Here is an 18,570-nt window from a genome sequence, read left to right as displayed (position 1 = left end):
AGTCTAAACCCCACCTCTGTCCATGCCCCTCCTGGAACCTTCGGGAACGTTACAGAGGCACCGCCCCATCACCTTTCACCTAGATGTAATGCCCACTATAGATAAACATAGCCTGTATAAGGTAATGTACCCCCAACAATAATACAGGAGATGGCGCTCTCTTATTACATATGCATATACATTACAATGGATATCCATTACCGGTTTGGATATTTATAGGGTAATCAACATACGTTATACATGCACATGCACGCACATGCCTGTTTTTGTGAGCACGTAAAATCGCAGTACCTATTGTTGTCTGCTCACATTTAATCACTATCGACCTATGGTGACCTGTATAGGCATGCAGTTAAACAGTGTAGTGCAGCACTAAGCCTTTAAATATCTGAACGAGTACAATATTTTTTTATTTCTCTCAATTTCGATGGATTCTGTAATTAGCCTTGGCCAGTAGTAACTAGTTTTGTACAGGACTTCAACATTATCAAAATCAATTGAGTGTCTTTGTTGGCACGCATGTTCTAACGCTGCCAACAGTTATATTTGGGAATATTCAATATTCCTTTAGTGTTTTTTAAGTTCCATGCTGATCATTCATTCTTTCTGACCAACATAGCATTTGCCAGAAGAGCAATTAATCTGGGACACACTTTCTGTTGGCTTGAAACTCCATTTCCGGAAATATTTCCCAATGGTGTTTAGGTCTTGGTTCAGAGTGGATTCGATGTTGTGGAAAGTGGTTTGCTTGCGTTACCAGGACAAGGTCATCCGCATAGACAAACGTGCGTGACCCTTTGTAGGATAATGCTCTGAGAGACGGAGCAATGAATTCTGTCCATGTACAGGTGCTGGATGGATTCTTGTATTGTAAGGTGGCGGCGGCACCAGCTCAGGGAGGCCTTCATTCAGCAGGGTATTGATCATGGATGATGATGATGCTCTGTGATACTCAACTGTGGTGTATTGTGAATGTGTGCTGTGGGTATAACTGCAGCTGTGGAATGCGCAGTCTGGCCGGCTGCTGGGCACGCACAGGGCTCACGACGGCGAGGTGCAGCACTGCACATTCGCGCACGCCTTCCACAAGCCACTGCTCGCCACGTGCTCTCAGGACTCCTCCATCAAGGTACAACGCTCACACGGGTTCAGTGGCTTCATCTCGGCTCGCGCTCACCTCGGTCACCCAGTGGGTCTACACACGGAGCAGCAGTCATCGCCTTCCGACTGCAACCTCGTAGCCATTTGTGGGCAGGTGCTCGGTCACCTCGTTATGCGCAGCAGTGGTTCTCAGAGTGCGGTCCCCGGTACCACCTGTGTGGTCCGCGGGGCTGTGATGCAAACGCCAGTTGATCCAGACTATAATGACAACGTTTATACCTTTTGTGTCGGACGTGGAAAAAAAACTTATACCTGTGTAGTGAGTTCAACTGAGTCGCAGACGTACTCTTTGGAGGCAGCACATTTATTAACACCAACACACGGGGCAACTGCCCCTTTACAGAATAACAACCTATGGTGGTGACCACCAGGCTAACTACACTAATTGCACCGTAACTAGCTACAAAGGACCGGACCGCAGCTTGGATCCTGGTCCACGTGTTGGAGACTCTGTAGGACGTAGAACGTAGACAAAGGTTTCTTCAGCATGAACAACAGCGCCAGTCCCTCTGGGGGACCCGGCTTATATCCTCTGTGGCGTGGCTGGCTCCACCCTTGGCCACGACCAACTTCCAGAATCCTCGAGCAGGATCTCGACCCTGACACGTGACCACCCCTAGCCCCAACTTGGGGCCCCTGTGTAGACTTAACCGGTCACGTGTCCTCTGGGGTCAACCGGAGTGCCACGGCCCTTAGTAACCCTATTTCCATGGCCGGCACTCCCACACCCTATCCTTTCGGGGCCGACACTCCACACCAATCGTGGTGCCATCCAGCATTATCGATCAGCGCTTACCAAACCCCTCTAGGGCCGGTATTGCACCCACATCCTAGTGGTGTCCGCGATGTCAATACACCGCACGCCGTGCCTCTCTAGGGCCGGCATTACATAGTAATTTGAATAATTTTAGATGACTGGTATTTCTGAAAAAGAGCTTCATAGCTCATTGAATTCCTCTCGTCTCAATAAAGATTCTGCTTGAGAGAGAGAAGTGAATGCGTTTTGTCACAAATGGTTGTGGGCTGGGTGGTCCGCGAATTTGTTCTTATCGGCCGAGTGGTCCGCGGGCCAAACAAGATTGAGAAAGACCGGTGCTGCACAGGAACAGCCACTGGGGAATTCCCTTTGCATATTTATGATCAGATGTGAGGCGCATTGAGTTGCTGAGCCATATAAGAAATGCCATAATAAATGCAACGATTATTATGAATGTACTTCAGTGTCGTTGGTCCAATATTTATTTTGTACATGCACTTATGTTGCATTGTATTGTATGTTTAATTACGTACGTGATTATATCGTTCTATATTAAAATCCAGAGTAAATGCAATTAATCTTGTTCGCAAGAATATTCATGTTGATATTTTTGTTTTACAAAAGGGTAGGAAATGCAATTTATTTGCTGATGCTTTCCAGCTAAGTCTGCATGCATTTGTAGTATTGTACAGACAGACTCTTCAACGTCTTTTAGTAGCACACACTTTATTTGTGAATACAGTCCCTATGCACCGAGGGGTATACGGTCCCCTCACCCGTTACACTCCGAACGTACAAGCCTACAGGCTACTCATACCCCGCTCCTTCAGTGTCCTCTGACTGGACCTAGGGAGATGTCTCCCTGACCACTGGTTACTCTGAACCCTAGCCCTTATAAGGGCTGGAGGGCTTGGTCCAGGGTCCTATGCTTCTTCCGCCGTCTTGGGTCCTCGTGTCGTCGAACTCCCCGAGAGCTCTGAGCGTTCTGGCTTTATACTCGTTCGTGGCCGGGTTGTCCAATCCCCGGCCACCTTGTGGAACCCTGTGATTGGTCGTTCCCAATCTGCTTTTCGATCCCAATTTACCCTATCTGACCCTGACCGTTAGGTTGCGCGGGAAAACCTTGTTTACGGTCAGCTCTCACAACTTGTGAGACCCTGACCGTTAGTTTGAGCGGGAAACCCTTGTCAACGATTAGCTCTCCCTGTTTGTGAATATCGAGTGGGTAACTCTACTACATCACCCTCCCCTTCGGAAGCCTCAGCCGTCCCGGCTGTTACAAGCAGAAAATCCCCATCAATGAATCAAAGTGTGTGTGTGTGCCACAACCAACAAGAACAGGTACATCCAACAAGAACAGGAACACCCACTACAAATACCCCCCCATCAACAACGCAACATATGTACATGGTCAGAACCAATCACAAATAACGACATTCGCGACGCACAACGCATGCAGCATCCAGCTGCCGCAAAAAAAATGATGGGCAATCAAGAAAAGCGACGCGATCTAGCCCGTGTGTATTTCGCGGGCCCGTCGTAGGGGATGGGTGCCCTTTTCCGGGCTGCAGGCTGACCAGGCATCCTGGCAAAAATGTCAGCAGGGGCAGGAGGCCTCTCTGCGGGGACCCTTGGAGCAGACGGGTCGGGCAGCCTGGCAAACATGTTGGGCGGGTCAGGCATCCTGGTAAACATGTTGGGCGGGTCAGGCATTCTGGCAAACATGTTGGGCGGGTCAGGCATTCTGGCAAACATGTTGGGTGGGTCAGAAGGTCTCTTTGCAGAGACTCTTGTTGTAGACGGGTCAGGCATCCTGGCAAACATGTTGGGCGGCTCCCGGGGCCTTCGTGCAGAGACTCGTGGCTCGCACGGCTCCCTCAGTCCCGCATCATCTGCAGGAGGAATGAGACGTCTGCGCTGTGGGTTAGGTACCAACGGGGCGACATCCGGCTCGTCGGGCATATCACACGCTCGGCCCTCGTGTTTTGAGTGTGACGCAGAGCCGCGCGGAGCAACAAATGGCTTCAGACGAGAGGGGTGCACGAACCAGCGCCGTCGTCCCCAACGTATCTTAACACACTGTGGGCGCATTACCTGGACCACCTCAACCGGACCTCGCCATGGTTTTAGGAGTTTAGCCGATGTGGACACCGGCACCTGGGGGCAATGAAGCCACGCCATATCACCTGGAGCCCACCGATGCACGGACGTGCGAGGGGCCTGCAACCTCGAATTTGCCCGCTGGCGGGAAGCGGAATTTTCGATCGCCGCATCACGAGCCTCAGACAGCTTTTGCAGGTTGAACCGCAAATGGTCAGTGAGCTTCGATGACTGTGGAAGCTGCTCTATCCCAAGCCGTACATCAGCGGGGGGAATGGCCTCCCTGCCATACATTAGGAAAAATGGGGAGAACCCTGTCGCTGCATGTGGCGCCATGCGGTAAGCAGCGAGGACCCCTGGGATCTGCAGGTCCCAGTCTAAGTGGGATTCGTCAACCTGATGGCATAGCATAGAGGTGAGGGTTCTATGCAACCGCTCCACCATGCCATCTGTTTGGGGGTGATAGGGCGAGGTGCGCACCTTCTTAGTGCCCAACAGGCGGCATACCTCACTCAGCAGGGTACTGGAAAAATTTCTTCCCTGATCGGTCAGCAACCGTTCTGGAGCGCCCTTGTCCAGCACATAGCCTTGAACAAAGGCGTCCACCACGGCTGCTGCTGACTGGTTGGGGAGGGCCCAGGCCATAGGCCACCGTGTAAAATACTCCACCCCAACCAGCAGGTACTTGTTACCACGAGGCGTTGTAGGGAAAGGCCCCAAAATGTCGAGAGCAACCAGCTCGTTCACACGGGATACCGTGATGGGCTGCAGCGGTGGGCATGCCGGCGTCGCTGGAGGTTTACGTTGCGCACATTGGGTGCAGCCCGTTAAAATATCAGTTACGTCGCGAAGCATGCCCGGCCAGTAAAATTGTAATCTTAGCAACCCAATGGTTTTATGCACACCCAGGTGCGACAATCGCTCGTGTGCTGCGCACACAGCCGAACACCGCAAAGCCGATGGCACTACAATTTTGTACTGGCAAGAATCAGCATCCCAATGCATGAGCAGACCGCGGCGCATGGCAAAAGAGTTCGATTTACTTGAACGTGAGGACAAATCACATGCGCGACGACGCAGAGGCAACAATGACGCATCATTCATTTGGTGCCGACCCCATTCGTCCAACGTTATCCCCAGCAAGTCGTCACTTGCTGGCGGATTTTCGTGGTCCGCACCCGGCGCAGGATCGGAAGGAAGGGCAGCAGAAACCGTTTCAAGAGGTGCAACCGGGCGTACTATTTGCGGTCTGCACCGGCCAGAACCCGTAAAACAGGCGCATTGTTCTGACGGGAGGCGAGATAGCGCGTCCGCATTACTGTGCTGTGTACCCTTGCGGTAAATCACCATAAAATTGTAGTCCTGGAGGACTTCAAGCCATCGGGAGAGCTGGCCAGACGGTTGATCAATGCGCAAAGCGTATTGTAACGCAGAGTGATCGGAGCGCACGGTAAACCGTTGACCGTACAGGTATGGCCTGTATTGTTGTATAAAGTGAACAATGGCCAGCAGCTCGCGTCGGGTTACGCAATAACGTTGCTCTGCAGGGGACAAAACTCTGCTTCCATAGGCAACCACCCTCTTAACGCCCTCAATGATTTGGGACAGCACCCCGCCGATCCCGGTGTTACTGGCATCGGTGTCCAGAATAAACGGCTTTGCAAAATCGGGGTAAGCCAGGGGCGGTGCTGCTACAAGAGCATTCCGTAAGGAGTCAAATGCGGCCTGTTCCGCGTCTCCCCAATGAAATTTCAGCCCTTTCGCTGTAAGAGCGTGTAGTGGCTTGGCGATTGTAGCGAAACCAGCCACAAAACGTCGGTAGTACGACGCGAACCCGATAAAACTGCGAACATCCCCAGCAGAGGTGGGGGTAGGCCATTGGCTGACACATTTAGTCTTTTCAGGGTCTGTGGAAATACCCGAGCGGCTGACTATGTGGCCTAGATAGCGCACAGACTCACGCAAAAGGTGGCACTTCTGCGGTTTGAATTTAAGGTCCGCAGCTCGCATCTTTTCGAAAACAGCGCGCAACCGTTCAATGTGTTCGTTGAACGTGCGGCCAAAGACGATAACGTCATCAAGATAGATAAGGCATGAGTCCCACTGGAGCCCAGCGAGGACCAGCTCCATGAGCCTCTGAAACGTCGCTGGAGCTGAGTGGAGCCCCATGGGCAATCTATTAAACTCGAAAAGGCCCTGTGGTGTCCGAAAAGCAGTCTTTGGCTTTGACGCTTCGTCGAGGGGGAGTTGCCAAAACCCTGACAGAAGGTCCAAAGTGGAAAAATAACGCGCCCCTGCCAGGGCATCCAATGACTCATCCATACGTGGAAGAGGATATGCGTCAGCCACAGAAATTTTATTTAGGCGCCGAAAATCTACACAGAATCGAAGACTGCCATCGTGCTTTTTGACCAGCACTATCGGGGCACTCCAGGGGCTGTTGGAAGGAGAAATGATATCAGCCGCCAGCATGTCGTCAACTGCCCATTTAACATGCTGTTTCTCCGCAGGGCTGAGCCGAAACGGGTTTTGGCGGATAGGGGCAGCGTCACCAGTGTCAATGTGGTGACGTAGCAGCTTGGTGCAGCCAATATCAAATTGTGATTTGCTGAACACATCCGAGAATTCCCGCAAAAGAGCCCGCAATTTACTCTGCTGTGACCCGGATAAATCGCCGGCATCCGCGCAGAGAGCGTCAATCCATCCCTCGTCAACGTTATGAGGGCGAGGCTGCTGACTGTTCGCTACGTGTCCGACAACCCCGGTTCCCAGAGGCGCCACTGTCGCATGAGCGAGCACTGTCCCCTGTGAAATGACGGTGTCTGACAGACCGACATTCAAAACTTGTATAAATGGTTCCCTGTCGCCCGCTACAAGAGTCTGTGCGGCCACCAACGAAAGGCTGTTAACTGCTGTGTTGGAAGGTCCCAATAAAATGCCATTTACCGAGGCGGTGGGAGCGAGCGGTTTTTTTAACCGTAAGGGTACGAGCATTTGTGCCCCTGGCGGAATGCGTACAGCGCAAGCCGCAAAAGCTTGTACAGAAACATTTTCCGTCCGTGAATGCGTGGCCGCGGGTAAAAATGCCATCCGGCGGCCCGAGGGAAGTTCAATACATCCCTGATCGATAAGGATTTTAATGGGCATTTTGGCAAGAAAATCAGTTCCCAGAAGGCACGGCACCGCAAGGGAAGAAGACACAAAAACAGGGCCGGCCAATTTAATATCTCCAATGGCAATTTGCGCCCGAATTTGGCCGAGAATCCCCAGGGAACTTCCATTTGCAGCGAAAAACGGAACGGAAACCTTTTCCAAAGATCGACATCGCACGGGCAGTATATTGTAAATCAACTCAGAGATGATAGTGGCCGATGCACCGGTATCGACAAGCACGCGCACCTCTACCCCCTCGATCGAACCAACGACCACCGAGGAACCCGCCGTCGCTGCAACCACTCTATGGGCCAGCTCTGACCACTGCCCGGGTCGCAGTGGTCGTGAAAAGTCGGCCAAACGCCGCGCATCATACGCCGTGTTCCGAGCGGAGTCAATGGTGTGTTGTGGTGTGTATGAGGACCGAGCGTGTGGGGTGCCGCGACTTGCCTGGTTATGCTGCGCTGCTCTGGAAGCTCTGTAGTCCCGGTCTCGGGATCCGGCGGAGCGGCGGCGAGGTGCACGGCAGTCGGGAGAGAAGTGGCCTCGGCGGCCACAGTTGAAACACGTCGCGTCGTCGCGGGGGAAGGGCCGTCCCCGCTCCCAGTCGTTGCGGCGACTGGTGCGATTTGGTGATCGCTGGGGCGTCGCGCTGAACGTCGAGAAGACTCGATCAGGAGAGCGAGCGTTGTCCCTGCTGGCAGGTACCGATGTCGTAGCCGAAGCGGTGATGGTCTCGTCCTGGTCCAGCATTAAGTGAGCATGAATGCTCCGGGCAGCTCGCAGTGAGCACATGTCCTCGTCATCCACGGCCTGGATGACAAGGCGCAGCCCCCTCGCCATCTCCAGCAGCTTCTGAAGGACGAGTGCGTCGATAGCCTCATCGCCCATGCGGGGGTAAGCCGCTCTTGCCATGGCGAGTAGCGCGGTGCGGAACGCCAATGGCGACTCCCTTGGCTTGCACCGTCTCTCGTAGAATTGGTGGCGTGTGGCGGAAGGAGGTCCGTAGACATCAGACAGCCGCTGAAGTGCTGCTTGTAGTGTCGCCCTTTGTCGCTTGGGAATGGAGATGAGTGCAGCGAGAGAGTCATCGTCCAAGGTGGCTGGCAATGCACGAAGTGCTTGTGCATCCGACCAGCCCACCATCTCCTGGTGACTGAGGAAGCGACGTTGAAATGCTGCCCAGTCGCCCCCTGTGGACGAGAATTCGCGAAAGACAGGCAGTCGCTGCTGTAGAGCAGCTGTGTCGTCGTCTTCGTCAAGCTCGGACTCGGTTCTGAACGCAGCGATGGCTTGGTCGACAACATGTACTGTACGGCGTCGCAGCCGTGATGACGCGGTGTTGTTGGAGTGTCCTGCAGAGGCAGCATCGCTCTCTGATGACGCAGTGTGTCGTGATTGGCCCCCGGAGGTCCCAGCATGCACTTGGCTTCCACCCCCACGTGACCCATCGGCGGGAAGGACGTTCTCTTCCGGGTTTGCGATGGCGGGGACGCTCGCTGTCGGCCGCTCCTCCCCGCCCGCAGCCCCCAGGGTAAGTTGCTCCAGGATGGCTGCTGCAGCATGCAGCAGCTGGGCGAGGCGGGCGTGAGCAGCCTGGTTGCCGTCGCTCGCGGCGATCGGCTGCACAGCTGGTGGTGGGTCGGCTGGCAGCACGCCAACATCTTCAGCGCCGCCCGCAGCACCCACGGGTGAGTCGGAGCTTGCATCATCGGGACTTCGCGTGCGGTTCGTTCGTCTTGTTTCCATCTTCTGACGCCAAATGTAGTATTGTACAGACAGACTCTTCAACGTCTTTTAGTAGCACACACTTTATTTGTGAATACAGTCCCTATGCACCGAGGGGTATACGGTCCCCTCACCCGTTACACTCCGAACGTACAAGCCTACAGGCTACTCATACCCCGCTCCTTCAGTGTCCTCTGACTGGACCTAGGGAGATGTCTCCCTGACCACTGGTTACTCTGAACCCTAGCCCTTATAAGGGCTGGAGGGCTTGGTCCAGGGTCCTATGCTTCTTCCGCCGTCTTGGGTCCTCGTGTCGTCGAACTCCCCGAGAGCTCTGAGCGTTCTGGCTTTATACTCGTTCGTGGCCGGGTTGTCCAATCCCCGGCCACCTTGTGGAACCCTGTGATTGGTCGTTCCCAATCTGCTTTTCGATCCCAATTTACCCTATCTGACCCTGACCGTTAGGTCGCGCGGGAAAACCTTGTTTACGGTCAGCTCTCACAACTTGTGAGACCCTGACCGTTAGTTTGAGCGGGAAACCCTTGTCAACGATTAGCTCTCCCTGTTTGTGAATATCGAGTGGGTAACTCTACTACACATTTATGCATTATCTGTGATGGTCCGTTTGTCTGTAACATGGGGTCACAATAACTCTTGTAAGAATGATCCAATATAGTGTTAAGTTATGTCACTGTTAGGAACTTGTAATTATCGCCACTATGGATACAAAGGTGTCCGGGCAAGGTGCTGGCCACCCACCTCCTCGTGTGCCATACTGGCCTTCCTAAGTGCTTACTAACAGCAGTTTCCCCAACAGTCTGTTAAGACGATAAGAAATCTGTGTCTTTTTGTGTGTGTGTGCGTAGCTGTGGGAGTGGAAGGGACAGGGGAAGGGCTCGGCCCTTCTCGGCCACTCTGGGCCGGTTCGCTGCTGCTGTTTCTCTCTGGATGACCAGCGTCTTGTGAGCTGCTCTGTTGATTGCACACTCAAGGTACTGCCACTCAGATGGCATCGCACTCCATAAAAATAAAATTCCACATTCGTTATTCAAGCCACTCGTGTAGATATATAATGATAAATAAGGCTCTTTATAAATAATGCTCTTTATTTACCCAAGAAAGCCTCACTGAATATCAAGACTACGTTTTACAGGAGGTTCCTGCATCTGGATGTTTGGCCAGTTCCATTCATAAGTGTTTCGCTCATGGCTGCATCCTGTCAACTCTTGTGCACATGTGTATCTGCGCTGTTTAATACATGTGTGTGTGTGTACATGTGACTGTGTGCGCTGCGACCCAAGTTCGATTCCCACTCACGGCCAACACCAGTGACGATAATTTGAACCGGTCCTGGGCCTCCCCTAGGTCGACTCAACCTTAAATGAGTACCTGTTGAAAATTTCGCCACTCGGGAGACAAAGGTTGCTGGGTGTAGTGCTAGCCACCCACCACCTGGTGTGCCATGCCAGCCTTCGTAAATGCCACTTGCTAACAGCACTTGCTCAAAAAGTTTGTCACGGCTATACATGGGGGGATCTTTGTCTTTCTACGTCTGCGTGTGTCTGTGTCTGCGCACCCGCGCCCTAGGTGTGGAGCGTAAAACTGCGGCAGGAGGAGTGCTCTGTCGATGTGCGCGATTGCGTCGACTCCGAGGATGGGGCAACGAATGGGGGGGAGCGCTCCCTCGCCCTCCGAAGTTGCGCGTGGTCCCCGGACGGAAGCCGGATCGTGGCCGTCGCAGAAAACATCATCTTCGTGAGTGGTCGATTTCCTGAGGCGGCACTCATCTCTCGTTTACAGCTGTAAAAAGTGCTGGAAGTTCCACGTTCTTATGGCAGGGACGAGTCTTTCCATAGGACAATCACTGTTGACTTCCCCAAAAAGTGGTACAAATTTTTTTGAGCCCCGAGGGATGATGGGCCGAGTCGACCCCCGACCAGGATTTGAACTCACGACCTTCTGATTGCGAGCCGTTTCGCTCTACCGCCGAGCCAGCTGGTCAAATGTGTGACGTCATCAGATAAATAAGTAAAACTCTATAAACTGTCTTTTTTATTTTGCCAGGCAAGGCCCACTGAGCTGTGCAGCTCTTTTTCAGAAGCGACCTGGCCACAAATGATAGTGCAACGAAGTGGCTTGTCATGTGGAAATTTATAGCAGCCAAATAATCTAAACCAGGGGTGGGGAATGTCCGGCCCGCGGACCGTATACGACCAAATAATTTGGTCTGGCCCTGCCAAGGCAACCGCAGGCGGAACTCGAAATTCAATAAATCTAAGACCAAACCTGGAAAAGCAGTTGCGAGTAGCAACATCATCAATACCAGCTAACATCACACGCCTTGCCAAAGAGAAGCAGTTCCAGCCATCACATTAGGGGTGAGTTAATTAAATGTTTGACCAAATATAACAGGCTAATTTTTAAGTTGATAATTTTGTATGGCCCGCGAATGATGTTATAAATATCCAAATGGCCCTTGGCAGAAAAAAGGTTCCCCACCCCTGATCTAAACGCATGTTTCTAAATATGAAGGGAAAAGTCCACGTGACCATGGGGACAACACGCAAACTCCAAATATACAGGCGTCGGTAGCGAACCCAAGACCTGCTGCATACCAGGCTCAACCAAGTTAATGTCCATCACCCAATGACTTTATTTTTCATATAGTCTTTTACCCGGCATATGTAATGGACGCGCATGTTGCGATTCGTCCTTGGTCAATGAATTTCCCCAGGTCTCTGTCGCAAATGACGCCTCGTTAATCCCCCTACTCGCGCGCGGCCCTAAACGAGCTCAGCAACACCGCTCTTGCGCCCTGGGCAGCAGGTGGGGCCGGCCCCCCGATGTGGCCGGAATTCACCTGGGGGCGGCGTCGTTGTCTCGCCAGGTGTTCAACGCTCTCACGGTCGCGTGCGAGAACGTGCTCAGGACTCACGCCCACTGCACCATCCTGGCAGTGGCCTTCGCTCCCGACAGCCTGCACTGCGCCGTGGGGCTCTCTTCCTACTCCCTAGAGGTACTGGTGCTGCAACATCTGGAACAGGCGGCGCGGTGGTCGTGAAGTTCCGGTGATTTTCCTGCTCAACCGAACGTCGAGGCGTTGGTGCTTGTCTCGTGTTTACAGCCCTGAGTCAGCGGCATACATTCCACATTCCTATAGCGAGGGCAGGTCTATCCGTAGGACAACCACTGTTGACTTCCCCACAATGTGGTATTCGTTATATCAATCCCTGAGAGAGATGATGCGCCGAGTAGAGCCCCAACCGTTATTTAAACTCGTAAGCTCCGCTTGCGAGCCGCAACTACTGCTGAGCCACCTGGCTGCGTTGATTACTGTTAAGCAGTCACCTGCGGTCACTAGTTTCCGCTCCACACTCAAAACTCACTTATTGTTCCCTAGCTCACCCCACGACCCCTTCATCTCCCCCCATAACCACCACCATTACTTTCCCTCTTCATGTTCTCATGATATGGCTTTCATTCATTCCCTATTCATCCAGTCCATTCATCATCATTTACTGTCATCAATTTAACTTTCACCGAATTCACACATCAGAGATTGGCCATTGCTTCCTCTCATCTATTTCATTCACCCCATCTCCACCATTACAATCATATGTATCATTGTTAATTCTGTTTTTATATATCGCCTTATCTAAGGCGATATATAAGTTATTTTAAGATAAGATAACAGGGGGCGAACATAGAAAACCCACGCAGAAAGGCACCCGAGTCTGTAATCGAACACAGGCCCGTCTTGTTGTGAGGCCCAAGTGCTGCCACCCTGCCGCCCTAATTTGAATTAGAAACGTGAGAACCCTGGACATTTCTACAGCTGTGTGGGGATGGGAGGAGATTCCTGGATGTGTAGGCCAGGGTGCGCTCGAGTTTTGCGTTGCGCGAGCCGTTGGCCAGCACTGGGCAGGTCGATTGCGCAGTGGGCCGACCTCGCTTTGCACCCGCGTTGTTTCTTCTGCATCGTCCTCTCAGATGTGGAACGTCAAGAGCTGCCGCAAGACGGCGGACTACCGGGGTCACGTGGGCTGGGTGCACGGCGTCGCCTTCTCAGCCGACGGCTCGTGGCTGCTGTCTGCCTCGGAGGACCACACAGTCTCCGTGAGTGCCCTCATTCTGAACTTGAAGGAAAGGCTTTTTGTCTTTTACACTGTTGCTAAGCACAGCCCTAAGGGATCAACACGTCAAGCAGCCCAGCAATAAATAGCACAAATAAAGTTGTAAATAGATTAAAGTTATCATGTTCATAGAACTGAGCAAGAGACAATGGTAGGGAATTCCAAAGTAGAGCAGTGGAAGGGAAGAAACAAAGAAGTGAGGTGACCTGCAGTGTAGTGAGTGAGTGGTGGAGTTGGTGATTGTGAGGTGGGAGAGGGTATGGGGAAGTGGGTGGTGTATGGGGAAGGGGGTGAGGTAGGTGGGTGAGTGAGTGCATTGTTGTGACCTGCAGTGTAGTGGTAGAACACGGTATGGGTGAGATAAAACAGTCAGTCTGGTAAACCGAGCCCTCAACATGGGTGAAGGCATCGGTGAAGTTCACGGGAACAGTATCCATGGTAGAAGCGAGAGGAGTGACAAGGATGTGTCTGACTGCCAGTGTTGCGAGTGACTGGAGTGAATCGGTGAGTGCTGGATCATCACTCTACCTGACCACTTCGCTCTGAACTCTGTAGTAGCGTATATAGTATTTATTACTGTAGTAGCGTATATAGTTACTGTAGTAATCGTATATTGCTGTAGTAGCATACGGTGTATTTATTATATGTTCATTTTTATTTATAGTTATCAATATTTTTCCAGTTATATATTTACTTATATTTTTCTGCTTATTGTTCGTTTGTTATTTATTCTGCTGATATAAATTTCCACGTGATGATAAGACACTTTGTTTAGCTATGATTTGTGATAGCCAGGTCGCTTCTCAAAAAGAGATATATCGTAGAGTGGGGCCTTACTTGGTGAAATGAAAGCAGTTTATAATTTTTTGGTTTAGTAAACGTGGGCCCCTTGTGTATGTATGTATGTTGAACTTCTTTTGCACCGTACGTGGCCAGCCGTACTAATCGGAGGTGTGTGTGCCCAGCTGTGGCAGGTGAACGGGGAGGAGAGTGCGGCCGGCGTGTACCTCAAACGCGACACGCACACGCTCTTCCGGGAGGACGGCTCTCTCCATATCGCTGCTCCTGACATCAACAACTGCCTGCGGGTGTGGGAGCGTAGACCGCCTCGATCTGTGCACAGCTCGTTGTTCGTCAGCACGCTTAGCCGGGTTGCCTTTTTTTAGGTTGAGGGGGGAAGGGAAAGTTCGAGTCGATCCAGGCTACCCCCCCACGTTCTATTTACGTACATTTGCATTTCATTTGCTCATGAATTAGTGTTCATTGCACATTGTTTAGGCATACAGTAATCCCTCGCCAACTGCGGGGGTTAGGTTCCTGGAAAATGCTGCGTTAGGCAAATCCGTGGTTTGAAAGTACAAGGAATATGGAAAATAGGTTCGGGAATTACGGCCGTCGTCATACTCATCATAGCTTAACTAAGTTGCCTGTTTATTAACTAAACACCGAGTAAAATACAGTGCATGACACAATAACATAATAAATCATAAATAAACATAAAATTAAGTTTACATACCTATGATATTAACGATGATGGAGGAAAAGCTGATTAGAAGGAGGAGGGGCTCAGCCCACCCTCTTCCTCCAGGCCACAGACGCAACGTGAATGTGGTTGCGATGTGACACGGTCTATGCCCTGCGAGAATTATCGTACGGAATGTACAACAAATAAGACGGACAGCTGTTCAGCTATGGCCCCGCACAATCTGTAACATGACGTTATGCAATAACATGAGGTCATGCTGTAATGCAACGATGTAAAACCCATGTCATGTGGCTTCCTTAACACCGTACTTACCTTTGGATACTCAAATTTAGTCGATGGATGATATATCATACACACACGTGTGTGAAAGGCACAGGGGCAGGCCTGCATTTGATTGCTCATTCAGCTGCTGGTGGAACGGCCTCCACCGGCGTGAATGCTCAAGAGTGTGTTGGTCTACTGTACCACGTTGACCAGATGTTATAAGAGGTCGGCCTTACCCACACTTTACCCTACCACCCACGAACTGCTGATTGATTAACTGTGGTGTAGCCATGCTTACCGCTTGGTAGACAGAGGCGGGGAGGAGGGAAGAGAGAAACTTGCATTGTTGTGTGTGTGTGTGTGGGCGGGTGTAGGTGGTTGACGAGACGGGGCAGGTGGTGAGCGTGAGCGACCCACTGCCATCGCGTGTTCGCTGCTGCTGCCTGAGCGGGGATGGAAGCATTGCGGCGATGGGCTGTGAGAGCGGAATCATGCAGGTTTACACGCACGCAGACTTCATTGCACAGCACGGTGTAGTGGTTAGGGTGGTGCGCTACGAACCCGGGGACCCAAGTTAAATTCTCGCTCACTGTCAACATAAGAGACGAATATCTGAACCGGTCCTGGGCCTCCCCTAGGCTGACTTAGCCTCAAATTAGTACCTGGTGCGGTGTGTAAACATCTCCAATAGCGAGACAAAGGTGGCCGGGCATGGTGTTGGCCACGCACCTCGTATGCCGTGCCGGCCTTCATCGGTGCTCGCTAACAGCATTTGCCCCAACAGTCTGTTTAGGCTATATAGGGGGGATCTTTGTCTTTGGAAAGTGGTGGAAAGGTGCATGGAGCAGTGGTGTAGCTAGTGCGCTGCGCTACAACATTACAAAAAAATCACATAAAATTTAAGTACGAAAATAAGCGCGATAAAAAACATCCGAATGGATGTTAACCAAATTATTTGGTGATTTTGCATTGGCAGTGGTTCACTAGCATAAATATCACAATTATCAACTCATTCGTCAATAACACTGTAGCCTTTAAATTAAAAAGTGTAATCGGCGACGTTTTGGAAAATTTCACGTCACAGTAACACGAATGAAATTTGGCATTCCTCCAGTAAAAATTTATATTCTGATGCTGAATATATTCTGATTCCGACATGACGGGCACATATCTCAACCTGTTCGAGGCCGTCCTTAGGTTGACTCAGTCTATCTGGTGCAGCAGTCGACACCAGCAGTGACCACAACAACCCCCTCTGTGTACCGTGTTGGTTTTCAAGGTGCTTGCTTAACAGCACTTGTCCCAACAGTCTGTAATGGTTATACAATTAACCTTTGTATTTTTCTGTAATTCCAGCAAACCCGGATTTGATATCTCGCCATGCATGTTCATCAAAAGATATGATTGAACCTGCCCTTACCTGTCCTTAAGTCGATTCAGCCTTACATGAGCATTTGGTGCAATGCATGACTGTCAACAATGGAAAGACAGAGGTAGCCAGGAGTGGTTCAGGCCACACCACTTCCCCCACCCCCCCGTGCACCGTGCTGGCCCCCATACGTTTCTCATAGCGTTGGTCACCTAAGTCACTCTTGCAAATGAGACTATTCCTTGTCTCTAAAGAGTTTTCATCTAGTTAAATATAATAAACTTAACTTGCCCCATAGTTTGAGGGATCTGTTGTGTGTGTGCACTAGATTGTGGACACAGAGAGTGGCAACATCCTGCACGTTTTGGAGGGGCATACAAAGTGCGTGAGACAATGCCAGTTCCTGATGGACGGACACGTTCTCCTCTCCTGTTCCGATGATGCAACTCTGAGGGTGCGTGATTTCACATGCACTCAACTTCCCATGCACTCAACTTCCCACGTGCATACACACCCGTGCGTCACAGCAAGAAGCCCCTAAATTTGATTCCTGATTCGGACGCCTATCTGTGTGCACAGTTTGTATGCTCTCACCACGTTCTGTATGAGATTACACCACCATGTTCTGTATGTGATATCCCCCGTTTCCTCCCACAAATTATTGTTTAAAATAAAGTAACCATTATTGGGCAAACATTCTGATGCTGAAAAGTTACCTGCAAATTTACTGAATTCGGATGACAGCAACCTCACCCCCCACTGGGCATCACCCAAACTTTTGTGACACAAGGGGACACGTTTTTCACATTGAGGAGAACGCCTCTCTTCTGTGACGATGATGTGGAAGATAGACCGCATATAAGAGGATTCACAGACACTAGATGTTTCCGCTCTTAATTCATAGCAATGCATGAGCTGCTTGACAGTGGTAAATAATTAAACAGCGTCATGGGGTCTCTCATCTCCATGGGACATGTTAAGAGTGAGCAGGGGGCTTTGTGTGAAATAAGCCATAGCCCAGCGATAGCGTGTTCACTGCTTGTTACAGAGGCTCGTGGATCGTATCCGGCAGGCCATCCTGGTTAATGCTGCGGATGTATGTCAAAAATCCCCTTACGTCGTTCCAAACGAGTAGGCAATTGTGTGTGCGATGTGTTCCTAGTTTTCCGAATTCGCAAAAAATTTCTGGCAAATGACTCACGAATTGGGATTACAAACATAGCAATCATTGCCCCCTACTGGTGAACTATTGCCCACTGCTTGCAGGCCGGTGCTTAGTCACCTATGTATGTACTTTATGTTGAACTACTTTCGCACAGTACGTAGCCAACCGTGCTAATCGGAGGTGCAATTGTCTCATAGGGACATCTGCAATGAGATAGGGGCTTTACTTTTAATTGACTTTGGAAGGGAATTAGATTCTCTCTGAAGACCTTGACTCTTAATGATGGAGTCGCAGTCAAAGGTGGGGACGTGCCACGAGGATTTTAAGGTTCTTCGAGTCGTCGGGGCATTTAAGCAATGCCACATAAATGCAAAGAATATTGTTACGAGAGTGTCAACTTACTTGCAAGTGAAATTGTAATTATCTGCTCTTATAAATGGAGGTTGAATTAATTGTCTTCCATTGTGCTCAGATGTGGAGGTGGAGGGAAGGGGGGGGGCAGTGCTCCCTGCTTGACGAGCACACAGAGGAAGTGAAGTGCTTCTGCCTTCTGTCCCAGAGCCTCCTGCTCTCCTGCTCATTTGACGGAACCACCAAGGTAAGGCCTCACTGCGGTAACCGCACACACTCGCAAAATGTATTCAAGTACAGCCTTTTTTTATTATTGAGGCAATGTGCCGGACCGTTATGTGTACACACCATTAACATAATCCAAACCGGTTACGAAAATCAAGAGGATAAAAAGATGCGGAACGGGCTCGCTGCATCAGACCATACGGGGGAAGGGGGGGGGGTCTCACCGAAGGGGGAAAGGGTGACTTTTTTTTAGTAAAGGGGAAGGGATGATGAATGGAGAGAGGGGTTTAACTGAAACACAGCTGACATAAAGAGCAGCAAAACATAAGGGACGACGAGACGAGTATTTTTTCTTTCTACCCCCCCGAGTCCGGCTCCCGTCTAATCTGCCGTTGTTATGCCCCTTATCCTTGTTCCCTGTCTCCCAACCCTCTATTCTGAAAACTTATTTCAGGTGTTGTATGAGGGGTCAAGTACAGGCTTTTATTGTTTACTCAGGAAAGCCATGCGGAGTCTCAACCCTTTTCAGGAGGGTCCAGACAGGTTTTCACATTAGAGATTGACTTTGTCGCTGTGTGTAATCAAATGTAGTAATTTGCGGGTAGTATTTCAGCATTGGAATGTCACCAGTTGAATTTCATGTAACCTTTATTTTCCTTTCGTCAAGCAACCTTAAAA

The 18,570-nt window shown here is 50.8% G+C and overlaps 1 protein-coding gene across 1 annotated transcript in view; it reads left to right on the top strand.

Annotated features, from left to right (window-relative positions):
* Positions 1–18,570, top strand: part of APAF1 (apoptotic peptidase activating factor 1) — a 66,118-nt gene that overhangs the window by 31,848 nt on the left and 15,700 nt on the right. The window contains exons 15-23 of the mRNA XM_061572894.1: positions 998–1,129; positions 9,766–9,891; positions 10,487–10,654; positions 11,787–11,915; positions 12,890–13,015; positions 13,998–14,120; positions 15,157–15,279; positions 16,480–16,605; positions 17,789–17,914. Coding sequence (XP_061428878.1) covers positions 998–1,129; positions 9,766–9,891; positions 10,487–10,654; positions 11,787–11,915; positions 12,890–13,015; positions 13,998–14,120; positions 15,157–15,279; positions 16,480–16,605; positions 17,789–17,914 — 1,179 coding nt within the window. The remainder of the gene's footprint in view (positions 1–997; positions 1,130–9,765; positions 9,892–10,486; positions 10,655–11,786; positions 11,916–12,889; positions 13,016–13,997; positions 14,121–15,156; positions 15,280–16,479; positions 16,606–17,788; positions 17,915–18,570) is intronic.

This window comes from Lethenteron reissneri, chromosome 7, assembly GCF_015708825.2.
Source record: "Lethenteron reissneri isolate LAM-NWPU_2019-01 chromosome 7, ASM1570882v1, whole genome shotgun sequence".
NCBI lineage: Eukaryota > Metazoa > Chordata > Hyperoartia > Petromyzontiformes > Petromyzontidae > Lethenteron > Lethenteron reissneri.
The sequence above is the reverse complement of the archived record's forward strand: the minus strand, read 5'-3'. Positions and strand labels throughout refer to the sequence as shown.